Source organism: Zophobas morio, unplaced genomic scaffold (genome assembly GCF_036711695.1).
Source record: "Zophobas morio isolate AGI-343-1 ecotype UQ-CSIRO unplaced genomic scaffold, CSIRO_AGI_Zmor_V1 ptg000029l, whole genome shotgun sequence".
Lineage (NCBI taxonomy): Eukaryota > Metazoa > Arthropoda > Insecta > Coleoptera > Tenebrionidae > Zophobas > Zophobas morio.
Genome location: NW_026972134.1, coordinates 4,478,617 through 4,495,422, shown reverse-complemented (window position 1 = coordinate 4,495,422; position 16,806 = coordinate 4,478,617). Strand labels below are relative to the sequence as shown.

Sequence of the window (16,806 nt, the reverse complement as noted above, 5' to 3'; positions counted from 1 at the left end):
TATAAAAAACTGAGTAAAATATCATTGCAAAAAAAATTATGCTAACATTTTGATTGGCTAATCTAGCTGACAAAGTAGGGCCACGCTTCTTTTAATCCAATGTGCAGGAGTAATGGTAGTTTTCAGTAAAACTGGAAGCACATAATTTGTAGAATGACCCGTTGTAGACAAAACGCCTCTTCTTTCTGAAGTCTTATAAACCGGACACTTGTATCTGCCTCTCTCTTTATAGTCGACGTCTTTAATAGGTTTTATCCAAATTAAAGGCATGTTGTCATGTAAAATTTTTGGCAATAATTCGACAATTTGCTGTGTACTTCTTTCCCATCTAGCACCATCCATGAACAATCCATAAATGTAGGCACCATCTGGAGGTGCTTGATTTTCCCTATCTTTCTTCATAACTGCAAAATCGAAAGTGAGTTGGTCAATAGGAATGGTGTATTTTCGAGCATAGTTTTGCTTAACACCAGTCAAAAACGCTTGGGTAAAGTAAAACCCAGATACCCAGTAATCATTTGGTTTCCCATTCTGGTACCACGTATCCAAAAACACGATTCTTTCTACAAAATCCGCTACGTAATTGGGTAAGTTTTTTAAACTGGGGTACGAAGCACCGGCCCAGTTTTTCGGGATTCGAGCTACTAGAAGAGACGCAGAAAAGGATTCTAAAGCTGGGGTCATTGAGATTAGGCCCTGGATGGCTTTCTGCATATTAATTAAAGAGGTTCGGATCACACCAAGGAGTTTGTTGAAACGTTCCATTTCTTGTACCAAAACGGTATTCATTGATTCGGAATACTGAACAGGGTAACGTTGCATTGCTACTTCTTGATCAAAAGGTGGAGGCAATTTGGACAAAATATCGGAACACAATGTCATTATGTACTTGTCGGTTTCACCGGTCATGCCTGATTGACCCTCACCATAGGCCATTAAGGCTGAATTCAGTAGTCTGTGAGAGTTCTGCAAATCACGAGTTATTCCTGCGTTTGTATTGAGACCAAACACTTGAGGAGGATGAATCACAGGGAGGTTCTGTATATGATTTATGAAATCTGGATAGTCGATTTTTGTTGGGAGACCATAGCATTCTGCAGCGTCGCTGAAGAGATAGTTACTTGCACTGACTAAATTCGGATTGAGAAAGTCTTCTAAGATGGTCGTGATCAAGCGACGATCCCAGTCATCCGTTACTCGACCTCCGTAGTTGCATTCACCGATCAGATAAGAGAGGGCTTCATATGGATCGTCACTCTCGTTGATAAACATTCGTAGTTGCTGAACCGATATATCAAAATCGGAATCGTTAAACCCGTATGGTATATTCCACCCTAGTGGTCCAAAAGTACGTCTCTCTTGTACAACGGCGTGGAAGAATGCGATGCCATATAACAGCTTCACAAACATTTCTTGATTTCCTGGGCATCCGTTAAAGAATTCTTGGTTTTTGACAGGATCGTTGAGGTACGATTTCAGAAGGTTATCTTTAAGACCACTTGGAGGCTCATTGGTAATTTTAACTCCCTTCTGCAATATAGACACTGGAAATTTATCGGAAGGGTAACTCGTTAACCACAGTCGAAAATTATCGTCTGTATTTGTGTAATCCATATCTTCGAAGATTTTCTCAAGACTTGGCATCCATGACGTTGCAAGGTGACAATTCTGCAGGCACACCCAAAGCCCTTCGTTTTGACCTTGTTGAATTAGGGCAGCAGCACGTGGACCTTGTCCTTGTCCTAAAGAAATCGACTGAAATTGTTCGACATATTTCTTTTCTTCGGCAAATTTTACCAAAGCAGCCATAGGATCGGTACCAGGTGATAGGATAAAGATCAACGGACATAAATTATACGATTCGTTATACGAAACGGAAATGTTAAACTGGGGTGGCGTTATATATTTTACACCCATTTCTTTAGCGATGTAATTGGTGGCTCCCACCAACAACTTGTCAGGACGAAGAATACGTAGCACAGTCAGTTTTCCAAAGGTATTGAGATTATCTTGCCAGGGTGGTGGCAATTTTTCGTTTTCCGGTTGGTAGCTGTCGTAGATTTTCTTCCAGTCGTGCGATCGTTCAACAAACGAATCCTTAAAATTGTGAAAAGCTGGTAGGTCGCTTACTCGGCATATTTGATCCCATGACAGTTTTGGTAACCATTCTAGTGGATTCTTTAGGGTATTCTCAACATTTATCCCTCCTGTCATTAAGAACATAAACTCTTTTTCGTCCAAAGTCTTGTTAAAGATTAAAATCTTTGAACACAACAAGAACGAAAACAATAGTTTGTCTTTCTCAAACAATGATCGCGTTATGTTCGAGTAGAGGTCAAAAGTGAAAGCTGTGATAAGATTGGCGCACCGCTTTTCCACGCTTTTGCATTTTTCGGCTCTCTGAATGGATCCGATGTACAGATTGATGAACCAGTCTAGTGAGTACTGGTACATCGGATCTACGTTTCCTAGATCGCAGATGCAGTAATAGAGAACTGCCGAATGTTCGGCCACACCTTGATACATCACTCGAAATTCTTCAATAGATTTTTCGATTTCCAAGGATTTAGCTTGTTTGTCACGGATCGTTGCAGATAATAATTTGGATTCATCGAGAATCTGTATTGCTGTTTCGTCCTCTAAAATATCACCTTTACATTCAGCTAGAGTTTTTAGGATGTTGCGTTCAACATCATCTAAAGCACCTTTGTTTTCAGCTTTTTGTACGATTAATTCTTCTTTTAACCGTTGTAATTCTGGTTTTTCTACTGCAACGACGATGCCTAAAAGTTGGTCTTGCAGACCTTCTAGAGTTAGAGCAAAATTGATGACTGTCACTCTGTTGAAGACTTCAGGTAAGTAGTGGGGGTTTCGCAAGGGTGATGACAGATACATTCTAAAATTTTGGTTGTACGGAATCACGTTCTCTCCTAAACTTATTACTTCAAATCCTGCTTGTTTGAAAACTTTTTTGTACAAAATGGGGTCGATCGGTGCTTCTAAAACTTCACCGATGCTTTCAATTAAAACTGGAAAGCCGTTCTGAATGCAGTTCTCGATTGTTTTCATATAATCTGCATGAGAAAATTTCACAACGTACAGTGAGTTCTTTTTTTCCATTTTCTTTATCCAGTTGCTTGCTTGGTACTGTGGATCTATAAACAGTGACCACTTTTTTGAATTGTCTTGTATCATTCCGTTTTCTGTCGAGAATGCGTCCCGCGGCAGCCCACTTATGTACCAGTTTTGTATTTTAACATCATCGCCTAATACAACTACGAAGTCAAACACTTCCGAACAAGGTATTTTCAATTTCTTAACAAGTTTGTGCCAGTCGGAAACAGTTTTTTGTCGGTAATAGGCCGTCAAAGGTGACAAGTAAGCCATAATGCCGCTCGACACTAGGATGTCACCAGCTAAAGAATCATGTTGGACTTGTAACGCCTCGGCTGCTGCCGTCCACCTGGATTTCTCTCCACCAAGACCACCGATAAGTTTCTGTGCTCGTATCAATTTGTTTCGACACAAATCGACGTCAGCTTGGAGCTCCGCTTGCCTCAGTTGTGCTTCTTCTAGCTGTTCGTTCAAAATGCGAAGTTTCTCTTCTAACTGTGCGACTTGTGCTCTTTTAGCTCTAAGTATCTCCATGGTCGCGGCAAATTCTCGTTCCGCGCTTTCCAGTTTCGCTTTTTTCGGAGCCACAACTTTATTAACTTTATCGTATTTATCCAACGCAATTATCCACTTACACAGACCTTCAGCAGCACTTGATGCTTTGGCGACAATTTGGGGCTTGAAATCTTTATGTGGGAGATACTCTTTTCGGATCTTCACCATTATCTCGGGTTTTATATTATCTTTATCGTAGTCTTTTAGACCTTGTAAGAAGGTCATCTCCCCTAGAAGTTTGACACTAGGTCCCCAAAAGTCCAAATTCATTCTGCCAGACGCTGGATCTCGAATTCTTGCAGGCTTAATGTCTTTCATGATGCACACGGCAGCCATCACCAACTTAATTGCGGCGGGTGGATTCTTCATAGACTTCACCAGTACGATATCTGAAGGTTTCAGAGTGTCCAGCGCCTTAATGGCATCTTCTAAAATCGGAATCGCTTCAGCTAAATCTGCTTCACACTCTTTCTTTAAAGCGGAAGCCATTGCGGCCTGCACGTTGGCTACCTTTTCGTCTTTTTTAACAAGCTCGGATGCTTTCTCAACTTCGATGGTTTCGGTCTCAATCTGCTTCATCATGTCGATAGCTTTGCGGTTCATCTCTTCTAACTGTGGTCTTAATATTGCCAAGTTTCGCTGCATCTCAGCGATTTGTTCGGCTGCGAACAAAAGTTTTTTCAAACCACCAATATATCTTTCTTGAGTCTTAAGAATTTCCTTTTGCTTGCTGTTCGTAAGTAACGTGAAAGACTTAATGAGTTCTAGATAAGACGCGGAAGTGATGTACGTTTTTCGACCAGTCGCTATATGGAATCCATCTGAAACTTTACGAGCTTCAACGTGAAAGTACTTGCAAGCCACAACAGCTTGTTGTTTCACTTCATCGGATAAATTAACGTCTACCATCCATTTCTGGGCTACTTCCTCGAGGGCATTTTCTGGCCAGTCGTCGAACCAGTCTATCGTGCAACAGTTAATAAGAGCAGGATATAGCCTTAACCGATTTCTGAAAGTCGATCCAACGGGACTGAAGCACAACACTGTGTGTACTTTCTCCCGACATCTCTTTGTGAAGAAATAAAAGATCGACAAGGCACTTATATCAAGATTTCTATTGCCTCCCTGAGCTGCGAGTCTCACCATTTCCAAAATTTCTTGTCTCTCGTCTATTTGGTATATATTGGGTACTTCGCCCGAGTTGAGGAGGCAGTCGATGTCCTGCAAGAACGATTCCTCTTTAATTTGCCCTTCAGTAATCAAAAACACACAATGCCGTCCTCTGCCTCCCGCTTCCTTGAGTATTTTCTTAATATCATCCCTCCATTCGTTTAAACCGTAGTTGTTTGTAATTTCTGGCTGGAATAAGGCTTGACCATAAATTTCGCTAGCTAGTCTAGTTAGAGACTGTCTTCCAGAACCACTGATACCGACTAGGAGAGCGCTTCCGCAAGCCATCGACAAAACACGACAAAGCTTCGACAGATGTTCCAAAGCGTAATCGAAAAGTACCACATCCATTTTGGTTTTATGAGAAGCGTTATAGTCATCCAGACAACTTTGGCACAACGCAGCGAAGGCACCTATGTTCGCTGTTTCCTCATATCGCCTTTCGTCGTCATCTGAATCTTGATCAAAGTAAGTCCCAAACATGAGCCTCTTCAACGAATCCAAAGTTAAATTATTTTCAGAATCTTTTGGCAAATAATCAAAGACATTGTCGAAATGCTCTTTGAAGCTATCACGAACAACAAGTTTGATTTTTGAAAACAACCATGCCTTGTCGGCATTTTCAATTAGTCTATCGTAGAAAATACGCAAGACTTCGTGGACCCAAATCTTTGCAAAGACAACTCTCTCTTCCGCACACTCTTTTCGCAACATGGCACAACCTTGAATCAAACGAGAAAAGTCACGCAGATTGAAAACATAGTGACTTTTTGACGGAGTAGGCCGTAAATTTTCTGTAGCAGATTTGAAAATTTCTAAACTTGCGTTCACTGTTTGTACAGCCATGTTGATAATATCGCTAGGGAAACCGTTATTTTTCCAACCCAAATGTAAAATGTTTATATAGATTTTCGCCATGGTTTCCTCGGAAAATTCATTTATGGAAAAAATGCTGAAGTGCCTGAGGAATCGTGGATAAATTTCTTGTCTGCTACCTCCCACGAGACCCATAGCTGCCAGAAAGATTACTCGGTGTAAGAAAACCGGTGCTGTGGTTTTAAGATCGTACCAATTTTTGTGGTCGAAGTACTGGCGCAGGAGTTCGATAGGTGGTTGCGCCCCGTAAGTTTCTTTATAAGGCATGTTGATATCGTCTATAAAAAGAACAGCAGTTTTGCCTTTTGGTGCTCCGTAATGATATCTTCGTAGTTTGTTCAATTTAGAAATAATCAAATTTTGGGTCTGATTAGCTGTGACTTTTACTGTGAACGTGATGAATGAAGGCAAGTACATTTCTTTATCCAGTTGGTTCATGAGGAGATCTTGAATGTAGAAGCTCTTTCCAGTACCAGTTGGTCCTACTAGTAACACGGGTGCGTTATTTTTAATGTGCATTTCTACCAAAGCCATATATCTCCCCGTATCAACGGTGGGAATTAAAGCTTGTAAGATATTCTTACATTCATCTACCCTTTCGTTTTTCACAACTTCCGGCCAGAACTTCCAGGTGCCCTTCATTCTATAATTGTATGCGTAATCATAGAGCAAGCCTTCAATCGGGATGCTGATTTCAAGCTTCTCTAGGGATGCTGGATAAGGATTATCTTCCAGTTGACCTCGCCACAGTTGTTTGTAGAACGTATCAAACTTCACCTTTGATTCTGTATCTAGAACACATCCCAACCCCCATATTCCTGCTTGAAGAAAAGCCGCTTGCATCCATATTAATAAATTTTTCTCTTTTTCGTCCGCTTTGATGACCTCCTCACAAGCTTTATTCAGTGTCATTTCAACCAGTTGCATCATATTTTTTACTAGATTTATCATTCCGATATTACAGTACTGAATGCAGTATTTTCTAAGGAAGTACAAACACGGCGGTATAATCCAATAGAAAAGGTCTTTGGTGAGGATTCTGTATTCATCATAACACCACTCTTGGTTACAATTGACGAGCCAAGAGGTAAGAAAAGGTTCCCAGCCGAGAGTTACAGCTTCCATATAGATCATACCACAACGCGATACCTAAATTAAAATTGTTTAGTGCATTTAAGTATGAACTAAAACGCTTACCGTGGCCGGCGATGCCTGTTCCAAGTCCATTACTTCAAAAATCAACGACATGGTGCTCGACAATGTCATAACTTCTCCACTCATCAAACAAAGCTTCTTGTTATCGTCTAAAACACTGTTCATATTTTCAATCCAAACGGCATCTACAGGTCCATCAAATATAATCCACTTTCTGTCGGGACTGGGATCATTAGCATAATTTCGAAAACAGGTGGCGACGACTCCATCGGACCATTCGTAGGAAATGGGATCAAATTGACCGTACAACTGACCCATCGTTATAGCCTTTGGATTCAATATCGTATAACATACTTGTGATTCTCCTTGTCCTTGTTCATTAATAAGCGATAATGTGTCGGCCAAAACCTTCAATGTTGAAGATTTCCCCGCAAATGGCTCTCCCACAATCATAAAACCCCATCTCACGATCATCATTTCGTACGTTTGTATGATTTTTAACAGAAAAGAAGCTTTTGGTTGAAGATTACGTTTCTTGCAACAAACCATTATAGCGTCTGTCAACATCTTATAATCAGCTTCTGGTAAAACAACCCCTGGGAACAAATCCGAGATAATTCCTTCAAAAAGTGGGATATCATGATTCAGAAATTTCGGTAGGTTGACATCTAAAATGGCCCTCAAAAGCAGAATATCTTCTTGTTCGTCGGGAAATTTTCTCTTGTTGTTACCAGCAGCCGACAAGACCGACTTCACAGCTCTCATGCCGTAATCGTAGTGATTCTGTGAAGACAGTTGTTCCGAACACAAGCGATACGTTGTGACTATCTTCACAGATAAGTTTCTCGCATCGATAAAACCGTACGAGTACAACGAGATTTCTCCAATCATGGCATAGTCGGGTACCATCATGGCGACCGTGCGAAACAGCACTTTCAAGTTATCGGGCAGTTCCGAACGTCCTGCATATCCTGGATTCATGGTGATACATACATAGCAAGTGGGATTTAATTGAATTTCTGACCCTTCGAAAAGAAATTTGGGTAAGTTAGCACGAACTGCCAATATTATGGATAGAATCTGCTGGGCTACCACAGACAGTACTTCAATGTCGATTCGATTAAATTCGTCGAAACAGGCCCAAGCACCACACGACGCCAGTCCTTTAAAAAACTTCCCCATGGCCTTGTAATCCAAACCATCGGAGCAGTTAAAGACAACACACTGTACAGCGATTGCTTTTGCTAAATCTTTAGTAGTCTCGGTTTTGCCGGTACCTGCGGGACCTTCGGGGGCTCCATTCAAATGTAGATGGTATGCACCGATTAAAGTTCTGTAACACCTGTCCGTCAGGGGTGTAATTACCAGACGATCCGTGTTTCCTAGGTATTCGTACGCGTATTTGACTGTTGCGTTGACAAGTCGGACGTAACATTCGTTTTCTTCCAAGTAGTACCTTAACTGTGACAACCACTTAAATTCTTTATCGTCCTTCACTTTCTTGTCGGCCAAGTCTTGAACGACGTCTTTTGCGTGTACGTCAATTACGATTAGAGCTTTGATGGTTATTCTTGAAAGATTCGTTAAAGTTGGGTCTCTGATCAGCCCGACTATCTCTTTAAGTTGGTTCTTAAGACTACTAGCAAGTCCATTTATCGTCATGTCTTCGACACGATTCAGTGCTTGGTGAACGCTCGTAGTCCAGTATACTTGTGACACTGCTAACACCACTTGACCCGGCCATTTTTGTACCCATTTCGTTCGTGGCGTGACAGCGTAGTTCTTAAAGCTTTGAATTATTTGTTCCCTGACTGATTTTATCATTTGCTCTTCAACAAGAATGAGCCATTTTTCGACACTTCCTCCAAATTCTTTGGTTTTGATCATTTTAACGAACTCTATTTCTTCGTCTTCTTGGCTATACATGGCATGGATCTGTAATTGGTCGTCGAAATTGAGACGATTGATGGCTTCAAAACATTTCTTGAGGTGAGGTTGTACTCTTAGAGGATCTTTTGTTTCGGACAAAATCTCCAACATTTCGTCGTTCGACAAGAAGAAAAATCGCGGAAAAAAAAGTCGTTTTTTCTCTAGATATGATACCACGCCGTCGTTGATTTTCTCAAGGAGTTCTATACAATGAACCATTGCTTCTAGAACTCCAGCAGCGCCTGCTGTTTCAACAACTCTCGAGTCTCTCATAACCATGTCCATGTACCGCTTGTACGTGTCGTTGACTTCTTTAAAAAGTTGCCCTTCTTCTGGCATTTGTGCTACAATATCTTTTGATGAAAAAATTGGGAGTAAGTAAAGCCACTGTGACTGTACTTTGCCCCATTCTTCTATCGTATTGTTTATTCTCAATAATTTCTCGTAAAAAGCCCTTACTTCAGTTTCATAAGGTCTGACAAAAACGGACCCTCTCATGGTTAAAGTCTTCAGAATATGGTCATCGAGAATGACTTGAACATCATCCAACTGAGTTAGAATATTGATTCCTGTGTCTTTATAAGTACCGGTTTTGAAACGAATATCGACCCATTCTTCTTGCATTTTGTTGAGGTTGACCAAAAGTTCTCTTTCTTTGGTTGCACTGGTACTAATAATCTCATATTTGTCCATATCAGGTTCTAGACCCATACCCATTAACTTTCTCAACGAAGTACCTGCGTTCGGAGTCATATCAAAACCGGCGATCTCAGACATTTCTTTCCAGTGTCTCTTCAGCAAGGCGTCATTACACATAATTTTCATCATTGTTAATGCAGGCCTAAAATCTTTAATGTCTTGGATTGCTCTCGCAGTCAGTTTAAGCGGCGCTGGCCAGTTGACAAGTTCTGGATCATCAAGTATACCATCAAATCGCAAGGCAACATTCTCAGCTAGAGCTTGCTTTATTTTATTCCTGTACATCTTTTGAATTTTCAAAAGCTCCTTCTGAAAGTCTTCTAGCATCAACTCGGTTTCCTCTGCATTAAGAAATTCAAATTGTCCATCAAGCCACACTGCAATTTTTCTTTTCAGATTTAAACAAACTTTCAATAAATGGTAAAAAGGGAACAAGAAGTTCGCCATCTCCTCGTACTTCAAAAAAATGGTTACGCCGAAACCCAGAACCTCTTCTTCGTGATTACTCCAAATGATCTTCTTCAGAGCGTCACGCATGACTTCTAAAAAAGGCGCCATTCTGTGAACGTACTGACGTACGTTTTCCACATCGTCCATGTCATTCAAGATCACGAGATACGGCAGCAGTGTTTGCAAAGCGACAGCAACTTCATCTTTGGTTTTTTGAAGTTTTTCTTCTGCTTCAAATTTGAATTGTTCGTACATGACGGAACTTTGTTCTAAGATGGGTTCGACATTTTTTAGCCAGTTAACCGTGTCTGAATTTAGATCCATATGTTGTTGAGAGATTTCGCCATATTCGAACAAGTGGGTCAGATTATATAACATCTGCTGGATTCGCTCCGCAAGTTCTATGAGATGAACTGTTTTTACCCAGATCATGTACTTGCCTTGCTCCATTAATTCTTCGCTGTTAGTTGGTACTTCTAGAGCTTTCTCTCTGATATCTTGGAAACACTGACAAATTGCTTCATCTTCCAAACGGTGTTCCAAACTGAGTTTACCCAAAATTTCGTCGATGAGACGTTGTAAAGACGCTTTGAGATTATCAACGTACTCGGAAAGTATCAGTTGACCTATGGCAAAATATTCGTTGGTTAAATTTGTGTTAGCTTTTTTTATGTAACTTTTGTAATAGGCTATTTGATTAAAGCCGTTCGTGAAAAGCATTTGTTTATCTTCTACTTCTTTGTGGATATCAAATTCTGAATATAGATCCCCAAATTCTGACTCTACATACTCGAGGTAACTAAAAATAGGTTCATACATCTTCGAAATGTTGAGTGACATTTGTTCAATACAATGTTCGAGGAAATCGTCAGTGACATTCAGATGAGTCAGCTCCGAGTCCTCTGCTTCTCCTTCTTGTTTCGCCGAATTCAAAACTGGAAATTTTTTACCAGTCGCAACTAGGTCATGCAAGAATCGAGAATAAAGATCGATGACGTCATTCATTGTTGGCTTCAAAGTTAGACCTACTTCACCAAAAATGAGAGTTAATTTAAGATATGGTATCAAATCCTCATTCCCCGTTGCCCTCACGATATATTTCATCGTTTCGATAAGTGCTTGACTCATGTACACTCCAAACAGACCGGTACATGCTTTCAAATAATCGGTGTTATCGCTTTTGTCTTTCTGCACCAGTACTGTCAGTTTTAAGTAAAGTTCTTTAAAAAGAAGTTTCGATTCCTTCACATAGGTGGCAAACTTTTCAGCCAACGTTACGATGTCTACCGGTTCGCTACTTTTCTCCCCAAAATCGAACAGCTTGTCTGGTAAGAATGTGACACATTCCTTCAAGATTGCTCGAATTAGGGGATGGTGAAGTTTCCATTTCCATAACATGTATTGACGGTGCTTTAAATAAACGTTGTACCTTTTCGTCTTTCCAAAAAATTTTAAAGGTTCTAGGTGGATGTGTTCGTCGTTTCCCATAGGTCTCGTTTTCACGTTGACGCTCACTCCGTGAACCGTTTCGATAAACTCATCTCTTGCTTCATCCAAAATAGTTTCTACTATCTGGGGGTATTTGTTCTCCAAACCACCTGTATGGACTCTTTCCATTATACATTTCCACTGGAACATGATCTTCATAGTTTTGGGTCCAGACTGCGCATATTTGCGTATATCATATTGTGGAGTATTTTTTTGGGGAATTTCTGGGTACAACTCTTTTAGTTTTTTTTTCAGTTCTTTCTTCTTGGTGTCTTTCGCCATTTGGCATTTTTTTTTGAGGAGAAATTGTCGTGTATGGGCTGGGACGTTGAAACGGGCGAGCAGGTCTTCCGTAAGTGTGGTTTTTATTAGTTCCTCTATAAGGGGGACGTTTTGGGTCTTTGTTTGTAGTTTTTTGCATTTTCGGAACTTATCTTTTGCTTGATCCATGATAAATTGTGAATGAGTCGGGGGTTTGACAATTTGAAAAAAAAAGTCTATGACAATTGTCAAAATGTCATTATAGTGTGCATTGGGAAAAGGTAGCGAAAACAAGAAAAAACAAAGCATACATTTTATAAGCACATGCACATTACCATGTGACTCCAAAGTTCCAAAGTCCGCGAGTGCTGGTAATGGTAATACTTGTATGTATTATGTTATTATACTCGTATTAACATCTCTTTTTACTAACATTATCACCTAAAGAGAAAATATTTTTCTGGTTGGTGATTTTACTTTCAATTGTTGTTAATCCCTTCTGGATGTATATAAGTGAGCTTCATTTGTCATACCTGTTCTAGAAATGTCCCTATTATTATCATATGACACAGACTGCTGTAAATTAATAAATTAAAAATTAAAATTACTGACCCCATACTGTGGTAATCCATACATCCCACCAAAACTTAATAAATTTTGTTTTGGCCTGTGATCGTCTAACAAAATGGGATACTACAGTGTGAGAAATGGCTGGACGTGTTGTAACGGTGGATTTCAAGATAGCGTCAGCCATCCAGCTTACCTTCAAATTGAGGAGTGTTCGATTTTGTTTAGTTGTATCGAAAGCGACAGTACAGACATCTGACCATTCGAATTTACGATCCTTTTTCAGCAGCGCAGTAATCGGTGCGACAATAAATGCAAAATTCGGAATATACCGAAAGTACCACGACGCCATACCTATAATTCGACGGACTTCAGAAACCGGTTTCGGCGCGAGAAGCGTCAGAATAGGCTCTATCTTCCCCGGGTCAACATCAAGGCCCGATCGTTTCACTACATAGCCTAAATATTTAAGTTTCTCGTGACTAACATATCAGTCTTGCTCTTGCGAAATGTACTGCGCTCTACGAAACACCTCGCGCAGTACATCCAGGTGCTTGTCGAAGTCGGGGGTGGTCATGATGATATGTACATACATAAATACGTACGGCTCCGGATCTGCTCCCAGAACTCAATCGATGAGACATTGCCATGTTGCTGGTAAGGTATGTAGGCCGAATGGTAGCGTTTTAAACTGGAACAAACCTCTTCCTGGGACAGGGAATGCCGTTATAGGACGCGATTTTACTGCCACAGGCGCCTACCAAGACGCGCTTTTTACATTCAGAAATGATAGATATTTATTGTCTTTGCCATTTCTATTGAAACACCACTTGTTGATTTTGCTTAAAATTGAGCAATTGGTAAGAGCTTTCGGTTGATTGACAACGGCTTTTAGTTAGAAAATTGTCTGAATATGAACGTTGCCAAATTTATGATTAACAAGGGGTGTTTCAATAGAAATGGCAAAGACTATAGTTACTATTCCTTAGCTTATTCGAAGTGTTCGACACATAAGGAAAGGGGTAAGCATCTCTTCGGTGACCTTGTTCATCTTTCTGTAATCGGCACAAAACCTATAACTACCATCTATCTTTTTCAGTGAACTTTACACCAGTGTGTGCGCAAGATAGTAAGGAATTTAATTGTGCTACTGGTTCAGTAAACTGTGATTGCATAACGTGGTGATCTGTGTTTAAAGTGGAACTATTTCTTTCCTCTCTTATCTAAACAAGAAACTTATCTCACTGATAGGAAAAGTCGAGAATCCACCTCCCACGTCCAGTCCATCTATTTTCGTGATGGAGTCTAATAAATGCTGTGAGTGTTCTGGTGAAACGAGGGTGGGAAATAATGTGGCTTGTGGTGCTTGTAAGCGACATTTGCACTTCAGATCCACTGATTTAACCGTACAAGAAATAGATCTTGTCAAAGCCACTAAGTCGGTGCATTTACTCATTTTTTGTAAACTCTGCAGAGCACATATAACTTCCTTTAGTGAGCTCACGAATAAACTCTTAATAATGCAAAAATCAATTGATGATCGTCTGTCTTCCATTGAAAAAATAGTGTTGACGACACCGATTACGGCAATAAAACAGGAGGAGCTGATACAAGAGTCTGTGGAAAGAGCGCTACGGGCTGGCAATGTAATTCTTTCCAATGTACCTGAAGGAGCTAATGTAGGGGATGTTGATATCGCTAATGATATATTGAAGTTGGTTGATCCTGCAGCAGTGGTCACTCCCGAAAATGTTATGCGTATTGGCAAGGCCACGTCTGGCCGACCTCGCCTTCTAAAGCTCAGATTCAAGAATCCGGATATGGCACGTATTGTACTTCGGAAGTCACTAAAAACGACGAAATTTAAAGAAGTGTTCATAATGGACGACAAAACTCCTAATCAACGACTTCATCTTAATAACCTACGGGAAGAACTTCGTGTTCGTAAAGCTAAGGGTGATAATGTTACTATTAAATATATTCGCAACATTCCACAGATTGTTTTTGCATCACCAGGCGATCGCAATAACTTACCTTCTTCTAATAATAGTAATTTAAATTAACAGAGCCCAACAGTTACTCAAAACTTTACCTTTATTATCAAAATGTTCGAGGGTTATGCACAAAAGTTGATGAAGTTTATGCTAGCTGTAGTCAATTGGAATATAATGTTGTGTGTTTATCTGAAACATGGTTGAATTCTAGTGTAAGTTCATCTGAAATTTTTTCCAATAATTATACGGTATTTAGGGATGATAGAAATGTAGATACTGGTCGTATTAAAGGCGGGGGAACACTCATTGCTATTAATAATGAACTTAAATCGCATATATTAGACTTAAGTACTGTTACCCTTTCTGTTTCTCTTGTTGATTTGGTAGGTTGTAAAATTATTCTGAGTAGGACTTCGTTATTTATTTTTTGTGTGTACATTCCACCTGATATTTCCGTTGAAGATTTTGAGATGTTTTGTGATTCTTTTGAGCATTATCTCATTAACTTAAATGGCACTGTTATTATCGTTGGTGATTCTAATGTTCCCAACTTGGTGAAGGATTGCAGAGATAGAAAAAGTACAATTATACGAAATTTAATGACTTACACCAATCTTAAACAAGCTAACACGATAGTGAACAGTAATGATAGAATTCTGGACCTTGTGATTCATAGTGAAATAAATTGTGCAGTTTATCGTGACTTTAGCCCTTTGGTGCCAGAGGACCCTCACCATCCATCATTAAGCGTAGAATGTCAGTTAAATATAGAAAAAGTGTCAAACTTTTCTGCATGTTCGACACTTAAACAGTATAACTTTAAAAAAGCGAATCTTATAGAATTATATGATGCAATACTTAACATTGACTGGTCTTTTCTTGAAAACTGTACTGACATTAACTCAGCTTGTGATGAATTTTACAAACATATTTATGATTTATTTGATAAATATGTTCCATTGGTCAGATTTGGTAAATTGAAATTTCCATCTTGGTACTCCCGCGAATTACGTTATCACATTAAAACCAAAAATACTCTGTTTAAAAAGTTTAAGAAATGTCGCTCTTTTGAGTGTTACATGGCATACTCTGATCAAAGGAGATATGTTAAACAAATAATTAATCGTGATTATAAATTATATTTAACGAAGGTTGAAAATTCTGTTCTATCTGATCCGAATTTTTGGTGTTTTATTAAAAACAAAAAAGGTAGAACGGCTGTCCCAGGTACAGTTTTCGATGAAAACCAGGAGTTTAATACACCTCAAAAAATTGTTGATGGTTTTGCAAATTTTTTTTCTGACATTTACAAGGGTAATACTGGTCTAAAAAAGGATAACGATACACTATCTCATAATTCTCCTCCATTGATTACCATTTCTAATTTAAGTGAAGAGGAAATTTATAGTGCTATGAGAAGATTTAAACCTAATTGTGTGTCAGGGTTTGATCAGATTCCTTCTTTTATTGTTAAAGATTGTGCTATAGCGCTTGTTAAACCTTTGTGTTTCATGTTTAATTTAGCTTTAAATTCAGAAACGTTTCCAAACAGCTGGAAAGATGCAAGAGTTTGCCCAATTTTTAAAAATGGTGATGTGTCAAATATAAAAAATTATCGACCAATTTCGTTATTAACAAATTTATCTAAGGTGTTCGAAAGTGTGATTCGTAATCGCGTTTTTCCTAAAATAAAAAAATTAATAACTACATCCCAACATGGTTTCATGACCAATAGATCAACAATATCAAACTTGGTTTGTATATCGCAATTTCTATCTGAATCGCTAGATAGGAGACGGCAGGTGGATGTGTTATACACTGACTTCTCAAAAGCGTTCGATTGTGTTCAGCATGACATATTGCTCTCTAAAATGTCAGGTCTTGGCTTTTCGGAAACATTATTAAATTTTTTTAAATCATATCTTGATCATAGAACTAACTACGTATCCCTTGGCGGTTACCTCTCTGATAAGTACATAGCTAATACTGGTGTGCCTCAAGGATCGATATTGGGGCCACTTTTATTCAATATTTATATCAATGATGTTGTTGATTTATTTGTCAATTCGCAGTGCCTTTTATATGCAGACGACTTAAAAATTTTCAGAATTGTGTCAAATAGGGAGGACTGCCTACAACTTCAATCTGACATTAACCAAATTTTTAAATGGAGTGAAAACAATAATCTAAAATTAAATCTAGCAAAATGTAAAGTGATTTCCTTTACTAGGAACGAGAATAAAATTATATTTGATTATAGCGTTAACACCGTTCAACTGCACAGATGTTCCACATTTAAGGATCTTGGAGTAATTTTTGACCAGAAATTGTCATTCATTGATCACTTGTGTTACATAACTAATGCAGCTTTAAGAACTCTTGGTTTTATAGTACGTAACTCCCGAGATTTCCATAGTGTGCCCGTGTTAAAAATCCTGTATTTTTCGTTAGTTAGATCCAAATTAGAATATGCTAACATTATTTGGTCCCCATACTACATATATCAAAAAATCAACTTAGAAAAGGTTCAAAGGAGGTTTTTAAAATT

At 39.1% G+C, this 16,806-nt stretch overlaps 2 protein-coding genes across 2 annotated transcripts; both read right to left on the bottom strand.

Annotated features, from left to right (window-relative positions):
• Positions 1-49: 49 nt before the first annotated feature.
• Positions 50-11,897, bottom strand: LOC135137521 (dynein axonemal heavy chain 7). The gene is made up of 2 exons (XM_064067206.1): positions 6,913-11,897; positions 50-6,864 (listed from the first exon to the last, which is right to left on the bottom strand). The coding sequence occupies exons 1-2, from the start codon at positions 11,884-11,886 to the stop codon at positions 58-60; spliced, it is 11,781 nt and encodes a 3,926-aa protein (XP_063923276.1). The 5' UTR covers positions 11,887-11,897; the 3' UTR covers positions 50-57.
• A 404-nt stretch (positions 11,898-12,301) lies between these two features.
• On the bottom strand, positions 12,302-12,841 carry LOC135137306 (uncharacterized). Its single transcript, XM_064066928.1, has 2 exons — positions 12,790-12,841; positions 12,302-12,723 (listed from the first exon to the last, which is right to left on the bottom strand). The coding sequence occupies exons 1-2, from the start codon at positions 12,839-12,841 to the stop codon at positions 12,302-12,304; spliced, it is 474 nt and encodes a 157-aa protein (XP_063922998.1).
• Between the last annotated feature and the right edge of the window lie 3,965 nt (positions 12,842-16,806).